We start from the raw sequence: 14,911 nt of genomic DNA, 5'->3' as shown, positions 1-14,911 counted from the left end.
GATTTATGAGATATCAAAACACCATTTATTACGATTATTATAATCCCGACTCCTAAATCAATCAACGCCTACAGGAAACCAACCTGTACAGGTAACCCGAAAGCAACTCAACATCAATATCAGACTCATTCCATCCTCTGCAACTTTTTCCATCCGTTTCAGTCTCGTCTGCGCCACAATCACTCTCGCCATCCAACTCTTCTTCCAACTGATCCTTTGATCATTTCACCCTGGTATCCGTCTCGACAAGTAACTGCAATCCGTGACTTAAGCGCCTTCTTCTTCCGTGATGCGGATCGCGCCCTCATTACCAAGTCCGTGGGACCAGAAACCGTCAACGAGAACGGTACTATACTTGTCAGCTTCTACTCCGATGATATCATGGACTGTGTAGTGACTTACATCCCAGGCGACGCATCATGGGTGAAAACAAGCCAGTAGCCAATAATACCCTGCAAGAAGATATCATGGATAGCGAAGATGACGGTCTCGGAGTCGACGTTGATTCTCAGAGCCAGAGCGCCGGCCGCGAGAGAACTAGACCGATCATCAGCATCGAACAATTTTTCCTACTTTGGAACAAAGGTAGGAACATACACAGGGAACAAAACCTTAATCAACAAGGAGACACCAGATACCGTGCCGAAGAACCGCTTGGTCTGGGCCTCCTTGTTGGTGGCGGCACGGGAACCATTGATACCGATATGGTAGACGGTGGTGAGGTATCCGATGGCGCTGATGGTGAACCAGACCCACCGGCGCGGGGTGTGGCCGGCGTAGGTCCCCAGAAGGCCGGAGCCGAGCATGATCCAGTCTGCGACGATGGCGACGACGAGATGGGCGCCGGGGAGACCGGACAGGAGGGCGAGGTTGATGAGCGCCAGGGGGTCGGTAAGGAACCAGTTCACGTACCGGAGCCAGAGGACTTGACGGTAGACATCCTGGTGGGTGTTGGGGACGTGCTTGTTGTGGTGTGTGAGGACGTCGTGTTTGTAAGTGATGCCCTCACCGGTGGCGAGCGCGAGGTAGACGATGAAGGAGATGGTGGTGGAGATGGAGATCAGCGTGTGGACGACGCGTTTGGGCTGGGATGGGTTAGTTTGGACCTTGGATGGGAACAACAACATGGGAGTCGTCGAGGCTTACTAGTGGTGCTCGGGAGCCGAGGGTGTAGAACACGAGGGCCGAGATGGCCATGAGCACGACCACCACCCTAGATTGATGTAATTAGCGTCTGGACAGTCTATAGATCGAAGTATAAGGTCGCTATACCATAACGTTCGCTGACTGGTCTTGGACAGTTCCTGAAAGATAGGTTCATTGCCGGGGACAACGGTGGGCACAGGCGCGATGGAGGTCGGCGTGTGTGTGGGCACCTTAGTCCTGAAGGTGTCAAAGTAGTCGTTCATATCAACGGGTGGATCGATCATCGCGTTTGGAATTCAAGGTTTCCTAGCCTAACGTTGGGAAAGTGTAATACAAACAAGTATAATATTCAAGATAACTGACTATGACTGAATCAAAATGTGAAGAAGAGTGAAAGAAGGTGAGAAGGAAAGAAATATAAATATTTAAGTATTAGATAAATCTAATAGAAGAAACAAAAAATACTTGAAATGCACTTACGAGAAATAATCGTCATGCTGACCTCTATGTTGTCGTCATCGACATGGCGAGCCCTTCAAAGGCAGCCAATAGAAGACATCGAATGGCAACCAAATAGATTTTAAACTACTTCTTGTTGCGGAGGAGATGAAGCTGGAACGTGGGCCAAGCTCCCGTCCTGCTCCTCTGATTCGTGTTCCATCCCTCCCGAAGCATTCCAATTCCGTCTACCCCGTTATGTCAGATGGACATGGATGTATTCAATAGCCGGATTATGGTGTGATTCTTTATTCTACGGCAAACCGGGAATTCTTTCCACTCTATTTACTGTCGATCACCCGGGCCTTATATATCCCTTACTTTAAATCGCTCCTTACAAAACCCCCGCCCCTTCACCTGCCTAGTCTCGCTCACATTAACATCTTTCCACATCATCACCGAGACCAATGTCACCGTATACAAACCCATTGCAGCAATCAGCATCAGCCGCTGCCGTCTCCGCATACGACCGATTAATCGCATCTCTCGCCGCACTACCCACCGGATACGACGCCTGCACCGTCAAATCCCCATAGATATTCGCCAGATCCAACACCGCACCTCCGCTGGGAGATACTCCTCCAGTTTCCGGGGAAACACACCCGCCCACAGCGCCGTGGCAATGTTCCTGCCCACCGCACTATTAATGTTGGTGAGCATGCTCTCCATGGCCCGCACGGCGGGGATATGCTGCTGAGACGACACCGCCATCACGGTCATCTGCTCGCAGATCACCAGCGTGCCTCCGCCGAACACGATGAAGATCTGGCACATGATGATGTACCCGATGTTGACGCCCGGTTCGCGGAAGTAGACCATCAGACCCACGCCGAGGACGGTGATCGGCACGCCGAAGTAGAGCGCTGTCCATCGGAGACGGCCGTTGTAGCGGATCAGGATCCCCATGGGACTACCCAGAAGCAGGGACCCCCGCTGTAGATGTTGATGAAACAGGTGGCCTGTGTGAGGCTTTGGTTGAAGACTACAACCAGCATCGAGTAGAAGTAGATGTCCCAGAGGTACCAGGCGAGGCAAATGCTGGCCGCCATGGTGTAGCGGACGAAGACGGTGCGCTTAAGTAAGAGCGACCAGGGGATGAACGTGACGGGAGCGACGTATCGCTCGTAAAGGGGGAAGGCGATTAGCGAAGGCTACCGATGATGATGAAGCTGATAATCAGTTTGGTGGTGGGGGGTGGAGGGGGGTTTCACCCGTCCGGCTGCTTTGAGTACAAGTTGGACGGCCAAGAGGAACAGTGGGCACTGAGGGGGAGTAGGCCGATCACATCAAACTCCTTCCCGTAGTGGGTGATGGATTCCAGGGCGGTGCGCTGGCTGTGGCGCTCCAGGACGAGACCGGCCTTCTGTGCCTTGCACTGGTTGTAGTAGAAGAGGAAGAACAGTGGCGTCAACATGACCGGCGTAATAATTCGCCCAGATTCCAAAGTCCCATCGCCATTCCATGCCGTTCATGATGTCTTCCATCGCTAGCCGTATGCCCAGACAGTAGCAATGTAAGGAGATCCGGTGAAGGCGAGCCAAAACGCTCGGTTTGTGAGAGCGGACGTATCGGCGATGAAGATGGTCATGACGAAGTCCACGCCAGTAGAACCCACTGAGTAGGATACCTGCGCCGCACAGTATGTCTGGACATTGTTGCATCCCGCCATCATGATAAGTCCGACGGGCATACAGACGATCATCAAGGCAAAGGCCTGAGGGTGGCCCTAGATATCAATTAACTTGACATAAGGAAGTTTGAACAGACCTCCAACAAGCGTCGACAGGATGGTGGTAGGGTAGTGCCAGTTAACAAGTGTTCCTTGGAAGGAGCTGGTAAAATGTATGGAGTCCGTGTGCCGATGATCCCGAACCCGAAATTCTTAACGAAATAGATAATCCAGATCTTAGTGTCAATCCTATTCTCAGCATTGACTCGCGACAATGTAGATAATACATCTCGATGACACTAACTATCACATAAGCAAGAATTAAATGCTGCATAGACCAAGCCTGAGTCATAGCCTGCGCGCTCTGCACACCATGCTGGAACTCTGGGTTCACCAGATGCTTTTGTCATTATCCACTTGATCAGCCTGGGAGGTAGCCCCTTGATAGGACACCGACTGCGGTGCAGCGTTGGTTTCATCAATTCATCTTCGGGGTGTCGCTTCACTTCCACCAGTATCTCATCCGGTAACAGGTAGTCGGAACTTCATGATGAGCAGAGTATGTCCAGAATGCGGACAAAGAGTGGGCTATCAAATGAGCCCAAATTGAAGAGTGAAAACAAAACTCAGTCCATGGATCCACTCGGGAGCGGAGGAATGATCGGCTGCTAAATAGTCAATTCCTTCCACGAGAAATGCTGTAGCATACCACTACTCCGTCGGGAACTTCCGTACAATATGCTTAGACGGGTACACTAAACAACTATTTTCCCTCTGGGTCCTCGGTCAAGTTTCCAGCGTTCATAGTACATTAGTGCACACCACTCATAATGGTCAACGGCATCGCAAAGCAGAATTCTCACCATAAGGTCTTGCCAAGCAGCGACATAATTGGCAGGTTCTGCAAGTGCCGCAACCTTCAGCCCTAGATCGCGTTAAAATCGTATGAATGGAAGGACTAAGGGCAACATTCGCTGGCTGACTAAATGATGGGGATCCATCTGCAGATAGGCCAAGGGGGGCAACCGCTCCTTATCTGATGATCTGATAAAATAATCCCAATGGCAGCTCGCCACCGGACCAATCTGAGATCACACAGCCACTCCAATGATCTTACTAGTACCTAGCAGGACTAGTCTAGTAGTTAGTAAATCAACAGACAAGGAAAATTTTCACTTCTTGGTCAATTTCGAAAGTATGAGGCAACTCGCATCGGATTATCTAGTCATAGTCAATATGGGGATCAGTATAGAATCCACAAATTGAGCACCAAAAACCCGACATCGATATCAAATAACTTTGCTGAGCGATCTTTCTCAATATCAATTCATAATCTATTCCACACTTTTCGTGTCCACTGAACGTATATATATATATATCTCTCAAAGAAAAATAAATCAATCAATCCGCCAGATTTGACCGCCTCTTATGGTGGTATTGCGTGGCAACTTATGCCTAAGTCATGCTCAATTATCCCGCAGAAAAAAAAATTGCAGAACTCACTTGATACATCGAGCGAATTTGCAATTGTTAAAATATGACATAGGCAAAAGAAAGTGACATGGAAGTACCCGCCGCAGGGATACCACTACAGCCACGCGCTCCAGAGTCTCTCTTATACTTTCCGATATATCCGATTACTTTAAGTTGGAAAGCCTTGTTGAGATCAGGCTTATGTTGCGGTGAACCTAACCTTGGACTCGTTAATGTGTTGTAGACGCGGACGTTCTGGCAGAATTGGTTGATAGCGTACATTGTGAAAAATATTTATGTTCCGTAAATCCAAATGTAAACTATTCCTTTCATCTTTGCATTCATAAGATATTTCAATTGATTTTATTTAAGTTCGTTTGTGTTCTCCAAACATTCCATCTTGGACAAGCGCACGGACGTGATAGGACGTGATATATAGTTACTGCGGATATATATAATACTTCTCCACATGAACTCATTCCTCGAAGGTCATAAACTCACTACTCCGTAAATCTAACCAAGTTTGAAATTTTCAATTCTTGATTTAAGCCTAGAGGAATATTCTGCAATGGACAAAACTTTTATGTCATGATGTGAATAATGGTTCTACCAAAGACAGTAGTTTGATGATCATGGATCATCAAGGGTCTAGTTATCAGTTACTACTTGTCACCCGATAAGTAGACAATGTAGGCCGTATCTAAATCATCTAATTGCGGGGTGCAGCATTTACAGAGCGATATCTTCCCACATGATTTATTTAAAGAGATCGTGACTGGCGAAAAGGAAGCTTCATTCACTTCACGCTATTTCTTTTTTAGTTGTCCCTCCCGTAATTACATCCATGGCCGTAAGTAGCGTAGCAGAGCGTGAGATAAGAAGTTCATTCCAGCTTTTCCGATCCTACAGCCAAAAAAAAGTAGAAATCCCGTAGGAAAAATGGTTCAAGAAAAAATAACAATCATGCAAGTTTATTCCCCGTCACGGCACTAATAATCTAGTACTTCTTGCCCTGACGCAGGACATCGCTGAACTCCTCAAGAGGGCTGCGGATGAGCTTAGTCTCCTTCCACAGGTTGGGAGTAAGGAAGCCGTAGGTGTTGATGACGGCAAGGAAGGTGGCCTTGAGAGTGTTCTCGAGGGTCTTGGTAGAACCGGAGGAGCTGGTGTAGGCATCCTGGACACCGGCAAGCTGGAGCAGACGCTTAACGGCGGGGGAGGCAACTAGACCGGTACCACGGGGAGCGGGGATAAGCTGTTATGGATTAGCATGCTGTTCATGATACCGGGAGATCGCGCATTTCGTAACATACTCTGACGGAGACGGAACCACACTTGGCGCTCTGCTTAACGGGCAGAGAGTGAGGCTCACCAAGGTTGGTACCCCAGTAACCACGACGGACAGGGAGAACGCTGAGCTTGGCAATGGTGATGGCGGCACGGATGGCGGTAGCGACTTCCTTGGAGGTCTTGATACCGAGACCGATGTGGCCCTCAGAGTCACCGATGACAACGACGGCCTTGAAACGGGTACGCTGACCGGCACGGGTCTGCTTCTGGACGGGCTTGATCTGTAATGTGGAAAAAAGAAATAAACCGTCAGCGGCTGCTATATGAGATTTCCCTGATATTCATCCGAATCCCATCTGGCGTGTATCAATTTCGACAGCGCTTCCCCAATTACACAAATCGGCGCATTCGCACGAATTCCACTGGCTTATGTTTCCTCCGAATGAAAAATTCGCTTCGTACCTTCATGACCTCATCCTTGAGCTTAGGGAGGAAGAAGTCCACGATCTGGTACTCCTTAATGGGCAGAGAGTGGAGGTAGATCTGCTCCATGCTGGTGATCTTGCCGGCCTTGACGAGACGACCGAGCTTGGTGACGGGCTGCCATTCCTTCTCCTCCTTGGGGCCACGACGACCACGACGACCACGGCCACGGCCACGATCACCACCACGGTCACCGCGGGAACCGAATCCTCCACGTCCACGAGGAGCAGCGTCAGCCATGTTGGATATATATGGCGAGTTGAAAATGAACCGTACGGGGAGAGGTAACGGACGGGAGGGTGTCGTTGAGGGGTTGTCGACGTCGAGGTTGACTTTCGCTCTCACTATCCACACACAACTGTTTGGCTCACGGAAATTTCGTGCGCTAACCGAGCCCACGCAAACCCTATACCCTAGGCGGTGAACCCGTTTGGGCAACCCGCTGGCGCCCACGTCAGGTGACGTCGGCCTACCCCATTGGGAGATTTTCACTCCAATAGTTTGCGGGCGTGGCGCTGATTGTTGCGATCCTGCTATTCTTATCGGCGGTCTGGGGGGGTCATGTGTCGTTTGGTGCATATGTCAAGTTATTTCTTTGTTATCCTGTCTAGACATTTTTCTTCTCGATTCCCCCATCCACCTTCCCTTGATCAATCTTTTTCTCACTGGGACAGCCATCGCCGTGCTCAATTGAACTTCCTCCATCCCAATTGACCCTTATTTCCCCGTTACCAACAAGATGCTTCGCTGGTACGTCTTCCGCTCCGCAACCTGTTCGGTTCCTGGCGCTAAAACTTTATCTCTCTATTCAGGTATCAGACCAAGTTGGCGAAGCAGCCCATTCTCACAGCCAGTGTGACCAGTGCTGTATGCTCTTGTTTCCAATTCCGAAAATAAAATTTGTCTTCTTTCTGACGCGTGACAGGTGCTCTTTGGTAGCGGTGATGTGCTTGCCCAGCAGCTAGTCGATCGCAAGGGTTTTGAGAAGCATGACTTTGCTAGAACGGGCCGCATGGCCCTATACGGTGGAGGTAGGTCTTTATTGATTATGTTCTCCCTATTGATCGGAATCCTTTTGTCTCTGTTGAATTGTTTACTGATCTGTATAGCAATCTTTGGGCCTGCTGCCACCACCTGGTACGGCTTCCTTCAACGTAACGTGGTCTTGAAGAACAGCAAGGCCACTATTGTTGCCCGTGTTGCCGCAGATCAGTGTCTGTTCACTCCGACCCATCTTACTTGCTTCTTGACCTCCATGGCCATCATGGAAGGCTCAGACCCCATTGAGAAGTTGCGTAACAGCTTCCTTCCCAGCTACAAGGCCAACTTGACCATCTGGCCCCTTGTTCAAGGTGTCAACTTCGCTATTGTGCCACTGGAATATCGTGTGCTCGTTGTTAATTTGGTCAGCTTGGGTATGCTCCCTCATCTTTAGCAAAGGTTTCACATAGTGCTGACATTGGCTGTTTTAGGCTGGAACTGCCTTCTGAGCATGATCAATAGCGGCGATAAATAACTGCACCCCCTTTCTTCAATATTTTGGAGACCTTGCATTTAGAGATACCCCTTGATTATACAGCTGATACATCAAAGACTTTTTGGGCTTGTTTCCGGGGCCATAGATGTTTTTTTTTTTTGCACTTCTTCGTTATCTCACTTTTCCCTTCCCTTTTTTCATTTTGGGGCGCAACATCTAGAACAATTCGGGTAAAAATAGACGTGCTTGGCTAAACCGGGTATATTTTGGCCGTTATTGTACTATATTTCTGCGGGTATATAGAAAATTATATTTAGAAGCTACTTTTTCATGATCTGGATCTCTAGTAGTAGCCATTTGACTGATCAAATATTAGGGCTGGGGTTTGGGGAGAGCCGCAGCCTATAGGAGGCCTAGAAAGGTACCGTCGCCCAAAGGGGAAAAGTTGCACTGTCGTCAAGCTGCCGCATCTCCAAACGCTTCAAAACTTCGGATTGTCCTTTCCACAGTGTTATCCACCCTTTTCAGAAAACGACGGACGCCGTGATTCTGCCTGGAGCAGACGCTCAAATACAACAGGATCGCCGCGCACCAACCACTTTGATATCCCTCTCGTTTGCCGGGGTTGCTCTTTCCTAACGGCTAACACAAAATTTGCCTTCGCCTACCGAGACTTTTTCCTCGCCCCTCCGACAGCGTTTCCGGCCTTTCGATCACCGCAACGTCGCTCGCGTCGTTTTCGCTTGACTTCATTACCCCTTTAATTTCGATTTAATTTCGATTATTCACATCCATAATGGCCGCTGTTGCTGAAAACGGTCCCGTACCGGTGAATGACGAGAACACCGCGCCCGGTGTTGCCGCCCCCGAGCAGAGGGAAGAGACTGAGAAGACAAATGGCGACAACATCACAGTGTTCCATGACCCGGAAAACTTCAACGTGAAGCATCCTCTCATGCATGAATGGACCCTGTGGTTCACCAAGCCTCCTAGCGGCAAGGTATGCGTGCTCTTCCCGCCGGTGGACTGAAGAGGGCCATCACTAACGATATGTTCGATGTACAGGGCGATAACTGGAACGACCTCTTGAAGGAAGTTGTCACATTTAACTCGGTTGAAGAATTCTGGGGAATCTACGTATGCCTCTTTCCTGTCATCGTTCGAAATTCAATTGTTTGCTGACCCACATGGACGCTCTCATCAGAACAACATCACACCGACCTCCGAGTTGGGCCTCAAAGCAGACTATCACCTTTTCAAGAAGGGTATCCGACCTGAGTGGGAAGATCCTCAGAACAAGCACGGCGGCAAGTGGTCGTATTCCTTCAAAGACAAGCGTTCCGTACCGATCGATGATCTGTGGCTCCATGCCCAACTGGCAGCCATTGGCGAGACTCTCGAGAATGACGGTGACAGCGAGGTTATGGGAGTCGTTGTGAATGTGCGTAAGGGATTTTACCGTGTCGGTCTGTGGACACGGACTGTGGGCAAGAGCATTCCGGGCGACAAGAACGCCCGTACACCTGCCCAGGGCAAGGAGGTTCTTGAGTCCATCGGCCGCCGGTTCAAGGATGTTCTCCGTCTGAAAGAGTCGGAAGTTGTGGAGTTCTCGGGACACACGGACAGTGCACACAGTGGTAGCACGAGGGCGAAGGCCAAGTACACTGTTTAAAGCGTATACGAATCCGGGGCGCTTCACATTTACGATCTATTCCAGATGAATGCCGCTTCTCTTGTTACGAGATGATAGAAAATCTATGATCATGGCCAATAACGATTGCGAACGGGTTATCATGAAGGAAAGGATACTGGCTGGGATCCCGCTCTCGCTAGGACTACAGTGATGATTGATCGATCGTAGACGTCGACGGCATGTATCTGCTCCGTACGTATGACGAGGTTTATACCATTTGCTATTCGACCACAGTCTTTGATTACCGGCTGAACAAGGGGAACCTTTGAATGGGGAAAACAAAAAAAAAAAAGTGTTTCATATTGGTTTATACTATGCCTGTTACTCGTGATCATGCCTTATGTTCTTTAGTTCGCGAGTCTTCTCTATAGATACCGTGCATTAGCAATGGAAATTTCTTTTACCTACTCTCCCGCTCTGCAAAAGTCTTGTGACACGAACTTGCCGTCATTGTGTAGAAATTTTCCTTGGAAATGTCTGAAACAGGCAATCATGATAGTATTCACTGCATCTTTGATTCACCTGACACCGTGAATGATGTAGCGATGGCCTACCTACCTTCTTTTCATCTCTTCTGCTCCTCCCTCCCACTTTCTTTCTTCTTTCCTCAACCTTACACTCCCAGCCCTGCACCGTCCACCTCATCTCCCATCTTTTCTCTGCCCCCAGTCCCTGTAGCGTCAGCTGGGTCGTCACAACCGACTAGATGCAACGATCCACGACATATCCGTCCACTTCTTCAAGTGCCAGAACTGGAAGTGCGAGGATCAATCATTCGGTCGGGTGTCATCCTCGACTTCGTGTTGCGTTTTGGCTGTGTTGTGGGACTATCTCTACTTCTTCGCCCTCTCCCCCTCTCCTCTGCCCCTACAGAGCTCGCGTCGTATGGATCTGCTTCAGAACTTTAACCCGTTGGGTTCCTGCGATGTAGGAGCTGTAAGTAACACTTCCCTTAGACGTTCTGTGGTGTTAGCTGACTGCATTTGTGAGAACCCCTTTACTCGCTCTCTACCTTCCATAGCACATTCATTTCCTCTCCCCTCCTCTGCTCACTATAGAGCTCGGATTGTATGGATCTGCTCCGGATCCACTGGCCGTTGGGATTCTGCAATGTAGGAGCTGTAAGTGTTACTCGTCTTTCCTTCTCAGTGTTGCTATTAATTCTTTTTCTTAGGCCCCTCTCCTCGCTCTCTATGCTCCCATACACCTGCCTCTCCCCCATCTCTGCCCACTGAATAGCTCGCGTCGTATGAATCCGCTACAGGCTTCAACGCGCCCCTTTCCTCACTCTCTCTTCACTCCTGACTGTAGGCTCCCGGGTCCCGGTGGTTGGGTGGTTGGGCGGGCCTGGGACCAAATTTTTTTTTTTTCAACCTGTAGCATTCAGGCCTTGGTAGGGTGGTTGGGTAGGGTCTGGAGTACTAACCTGCCAGCACTAACCGATCGTCTAGCTCTCTGGGCCCCATGGTTGGGTGGTTGGGTCGGGCCTGGGACAATGTCGTCTCGAATCAGATCTGGCGAGTAGAATGTCTGTCTCTCCTGTTTCCAACTTGTGCTAACTACGGCGATTTTACTAGCTACAACTGTTTTTGTGACAATTTAAGTCTGTGGTGCTATCCCGCAGCACTAGCCCTTCCAGTGTTTCATGGCCCTAAGAATGGGTGGGTGGTCGGGCCTGGGGCATCTCTGTGTTGATAAGAATCTGGTCAGTTAGATTCCATCTTGACATTCCCTGCTTTGGGAAATACACTAAAAATGCTTATGGCTATGCCACCACGCCGATCGTCTCAGTCTAGGCTGACTTGGGTGTTGGGGCTTGATGATGAAGGATATATCTTCCTGTTTGCCTTGTTCTACTGTTGATTGTAGTTGAAAGGGTCGGGGAAGGGAATGTCATACAATGCAATTATAACACTGCGATCTTTACACACTTTGAACTGGTCTTCTCCTGCGGACGTTAGTTGTAGCTTTAGTGGATTAATAATCTACTGAAGTTAGCTTACATATGAATATCTTCAGACTTCCCGAACATTCAAGGAATCCGAGCTGACCACCGTCTACTGAAGGAATACATGGCACCGATTCAGTTAAATTTGCTAGCCTAACTACTACGGACTTACAAGAGGTCCAGGACATTTACCGCACCAGGGACTATTTCAGTTAGTTCTCGACCACGGTGGCTTAAAATGATCTAGTCCTATAGAGACGAAGTTTGGTTGAGCAAGATGCAGAAGGTGTACTTTTCGGGCCTGGACTTGATTCTTTCAGTGCATCTATGGCATTGAATTTGCTTTCCCCTAGAGGGTTTCATACTTCAACTCTCATTCAGACCCTCACACACGGCAGCGTTCCAAAAAGAAAGACCTCGGGCATGGAAAGAAGTCGGAGAATATCAACTCCGTATTTTTTTTATTACGTCTCCAACATTCTAATTCCCCGATATCCAGGAGATATCTGAAAAGTCCGACCGTCTGGTAAGTTCTTTAGCCCTCCAAATCAGGCTCCTGAAAGTGGATTTGCGCGTAGCTGCTGACGTTTCTTGCAATAGACATAGTATACATAAGAGTCTTGAGCGAAACATTGGGACCCCTCTATTGGACAGTGTTCCAACTTACGTGATCGCTAGGGGATGTAGGGGTCATTTGGGTTTAAACTTAGGCATCGTCCTGATGTTAAGCCACAGTTAAGGTGGTTGCCACTGGTAGCAGCTGCTTTCTTCTCTCCGACGCTTGAGCAGCCCTCATCTCCTTTTCTTCCCTCCCCACTCCCTCTCTTTAAACCGTATACTAAACTATTTACTTGGTCTTGCTTTATTCTGTTGTGGAATTTAGTTTAGGATTATATATGTATATGTTTCAGATATCCTTTGACATCACCGTATCAAACAAAGCTTCACCTGCTCGCTACCGTAATTCCTGAGGAGTCGAATCCGCATCAACAGTTCATTGAGTGTTGCAGGTCTGAGCATTGGCCTTTACGAGAATGCGGGATACAGTGACGAACTAGAAAATTTTTGATGGATGATCGCATATTTGGAAAAGGAAGGGATAAGAATGGTGGAGATAGCAGATCTCTCGTGTCGTCTGCAGTTTCGAGCGCTGGTTGGACGAGCAGTAACCAGCTAGTCAAGCAACAGTGGGGCGTGGAATGAACTATCAGCTGGAGATGATCGACCTTCTTACGCCTAGAAAGGGGGGCGGAGAATACTAGCTTTTGAACCGAATCTTCGAGAGGTCAATTAGTTCATGGAGGCGAAATCCAAACTCTATAAGGGACAGACTCGTCGCACTCCAACTTTCTTGTTGTATAACCTCCGAAAAACCTCGTCGCCTTTTAATGTGCTGATCATGTCCTGCCCTGAACATAGGCAATCCGCGGAGCGCGTCATCGTCTTATGTTTCGACGGCACATCCAACACTTTCCAGGCAGATGGCACCGAGAGCAATATCTTAAAAATTTACCGCATGCTCAAGCGAGACGATGATAACTTATGAATGTTCCTATTCCCTCTTCTCAGGTGTGCTTGTGTACTAACATCAGATGCAGACTGCTACTATCAGCGTACCGAACCCTCTTCTGTCATGGCTGCAACCTCTATACTGACTTCAGAATAGCTGGTATTGGAACCGAGATTGCTCCGACCTCCCTCAGCAGCAACCCCATGCGACGCCACAGTAAACTCTTCAGCAACAAGATCCTCGACTCAGCCTTGGCTGTCTCCTTCGACCAGCATGTGCTCGGAGGCTATCGATTTCTCATGCGACATTACCGCTCTGGATCCCAGATCTACATCTTTGGTTTCTCCCGCGGAGCATACACGGCTCGCTTCCTGAACGAGATGCTTGACTATACCGGTTTGCTGTCTGTCGACAATGAAGAAATGATCCCCTTCATCTGGGAGGCGTTTTCATCCTATAAACTAACGATCAGAGGGACGAACGCATGCGAGCGTGAGGAGAAGGTGAAAGCTTGGAATTTTCTGAAGGCCTGCCGCGAAACAGTCTGTCGCGCGGTGGATCCAGTTCACTTCCTTGGCTTGTTCGATACCGTCAACAGCACCGCCGAGTTCCAGGTCAGTTCGGAGGTCAAACCTTCGTCTAAGATAATCAGACATGCTCTGAGTATCGATGAGCGCAGGGTCAAATTCTACCCGGTCCTAATAGATCCCACAAAAGAGTATCGGCTCCGGCCGCGTCGGCGCCTAGGGCCATGGAGAATTAAGTCTGCGACAACTTGTCCGACCCAAGGCCCCCCCAAGCCGATCCTTGCCGGCAAGAACATCGGCCATGAAGGGAGCGTCGCTTGCGATTCAATCGAGCAGGACATTCAGGAAGTGTGGTTCCCTGGTGGCCATGCGGATGTAGGTGGAGGGTGGAACTTCAGTGAGAATGAAGCATGGAAGCTGTCTCACGGGCCACTCGTTTGGATGGTGCAGGAGGCTCAGCGTGCTGGGCTCCAGTTCGACCAAGACAAGCTCAAGCAGCTTATGAGTAGTGAGAGGCAAGAGACTGATGATTCTAGTAACGGGGAAAATGGAAACCCGACTGAGGACAACACTGGTGACATTGAAAGGTCGCTTCATCTTTCGAGCACAAAGGGCATACTGCATGATTATCTCAAGTCGGGTGAGGGGGTCTCAGTCGGCGCAGCCCGCTCATGGAATCTGATGGAGTATATACCATTCCGACGCATGGTGCTACAACTAGACGGCGGGTGGAAAGCTACTCGGTGGCCGCTACATCGGGGAAAGATGCGAGACATCCCAAAGTATGCGCAGATCCACGTCTCTGCGATTGAGCGAATGCAAGCCGACACCACCTACCGGCCAGCGAATCTTATTCTGGGGGACCCTTCAGCTTTGAAGAGTAAAGCCATCGCCCAATTTGGAATTGGGGAGTGGAAAATCTGGAGCCATAAGGGCGATCGCGTGCGGGAGTCGTATGTCCGGAACTAGTTTTATGATTTTCCTTAATGAGTACCTTGGAGGAGTCTTGCTCGCCGAGATATGGCTGTGCACGGAAGTGGAATTGCTCTAGGATGGGTTCGCTACAAAACTTTCTGCGGAAAGCGCAGCATATATTGACTAGCTATAATTGCTTCGCGTCACTTCATTGTCAGAATTGGGGAATTTTCTGAGTACATTGATTCTCTTATCTCCTTTCTTGGATCTATTGGCAGATGG

At 49.1% G+C, this 14,911-nt stretch overlaps 6 protein-coding genes across 6 annotated transcripts; 3 read left to right on the top strand and 3 right to left on the bottom strand.

The window, feature by feature from the left end:
- Nucleotides 1–2: 2 nt before the first annotated feature.
- BDW43DRAFT_267039 (opsin family protein) lies at nucleotides 3–1,661 on the bottom strand. The gene is made up of 6 exons (XM_032040945.1): nucleotides 1,510–1,661; nucleotides 1,273–1,452; nucleotides 1,147–1,213; nucleotides 598–1,085; nucleotides 403–537; nucleotides 3–349 (listed from the first exon to the last, which is right to left on the bottom strand). Exons 2-6 carry the CDS (start codon nucleotides 1,428–1,430, stop codon nucleotides 268–270), a joined length of 930 nt encoding a protein of 309 aa, XP_031903314.1. The 5' UTR covers nucleotides 1,431–1,452; nucleotides 1,510–1,661; the 3' UTR covers nucleotides 3–267.
- Nucleotides 1,662–1,897: 236 nt separating this feature from the next.
- Nucleotides 1,898–3,862, bottom strand: BDW43DRAFT_298099 (uncharacterized protein; the record flags this gene model as incomplete). Its single annotated transcript, XM_032044509.1, has 10 exons — nucleotides 1,898–1,925; nucleotides 1,988–2,094; nucleotides 2,206–2,507; nucleotides 2,573–2,795; nucleotides 2,930–3,019; nucleotides 3,149–3,358; nucleotides 3,392–3,476; nucleotides 3,518–3,549; nucleotides 3,618–3,713; nucleotides 3,845–3,862. 10 exons carry the CDS (start codon nucleotides 3,860–3,862, stop codon nucleotides 1,898–1,900), a joined length of 1,191 nt encoding a protein of 396 aa, XP_031903313.1.
- Nucleotides 3,863–5,347: 1,485 nt separating this feature from the next.
- On the bottom strand, nucleotides 5,348–6,898 carry BDW43DRAFT_267030 (40S ribosomal protein uS5). The gene is made up of 3 exons (XM_032040944.1): nucleotides 6,539–6,898; nucleotides 6,100–6,357; nucleotides 5,348–6,041 (listed from the first exon to the last, which is right to left on the bottom strand). The coding sequence occupies exons 1-3, from the start codon at nucleotides 6,797–6,799 to the stop codon at nucleotides 5,784–5,786; spliced, it is 777 nt and encodes a 258-aa protein (XP_031903312.1). The 5' UTR covers nucleotides 6,800–6,898; the 3' UTR covers nucleotides 5,348–5,783.
- Nucleotides 6,899–7,103: 205 nt separating this feature from the next.
- BDW43DRAFT_239765 (Mpv17/PMP22 family protein) lies at nucleotides 7,104–8,359 on the top strand. Its single transcript, XM_032039651.1, has 5 exons — nucleotides 7,104–7,309; nucleotides 7,372–7,426; nucleotides 7,485–7,590; nucleotides 7,669–7,974; nucleotides 8,032–8,359. The coding sequence occupies exons 1-5, from the start codon at nucleotides 7,299–7,301 to the stop codon at nucleotides 8,073–8,075; spliced, it is 522 nt and encodes a 173-aa protein (XP_031903311.1). The 5' UTR covers nucleotides 7,104–7,298; the 3' UTR covers nucleotides 8,076–8,359.
- Nucleotides 8,360–8,501: 142 nt separating this feature from the next.
- On the top strand, nucleotides 8,502–10,134 carry BDW43DRAFT_267022 (eukaryotic translation initiation factor 4E). The gene is made up of 3 exons (XM_032040943.1): nucleotides 8,502–9,036; nucleotides 9,102–9,173; nucleotides 9,241–10,134. Exons 1-3 carry the CDS (start codon nucleotides 8,833–8,835, stop codon nucleotides 9,706–9,708), a joined length of 744 nt encoding a protein of 247 aa, XP_031903310.1. The 5' UTR covers nucleotides 8,502–8,832; the 3' UTR covers nucleotides 9,709–10,134.
- A 2,942-nt stretch (nucleotides 10,135–13,076) lies between these two features.
- Nucleotides 13,077–14,683, top strand: BDW43DRAFT_323615 (T6SS phospholipase effector Tle1-like catalytic domain-containing protein; the record flags this gene model as incomplete). The annotated part of the gene is made up of 2 exons (XM_032049788.1): nucleotides 13,077–13,170; nucleotides 13,344–14,683. The coding sequence occupies 2 exons, from the start codon at nucleotides 13,077–13,079 to the stop codon at nucleotides 14,681–14,683; spliced, it is 1,434 nt and encodes a 477-aa protein (XP_031903309.1).
- Between the last annotated feature and the right edge of the window lie 228 nt (nucleotides 14,684–14,911).

Source organism: Aspergillus alliaceus (assembly GCF_009176365.1).
Source record: "Aspergillus alliaceus strain CBS 536.65 unplaced genomic scaffold BDW43scaffold_8, whole genome shotgun sequence".
NCBI lineage: Eukaryota > Fungi > Ascomycota > Eurotiomycetes > Eurotiales > Aspergillaceae > Aspergillus > Aspergillus alliaceus.
This window is presented reverse-complemented; position numbering and strand designations above follow the sequence as displayed.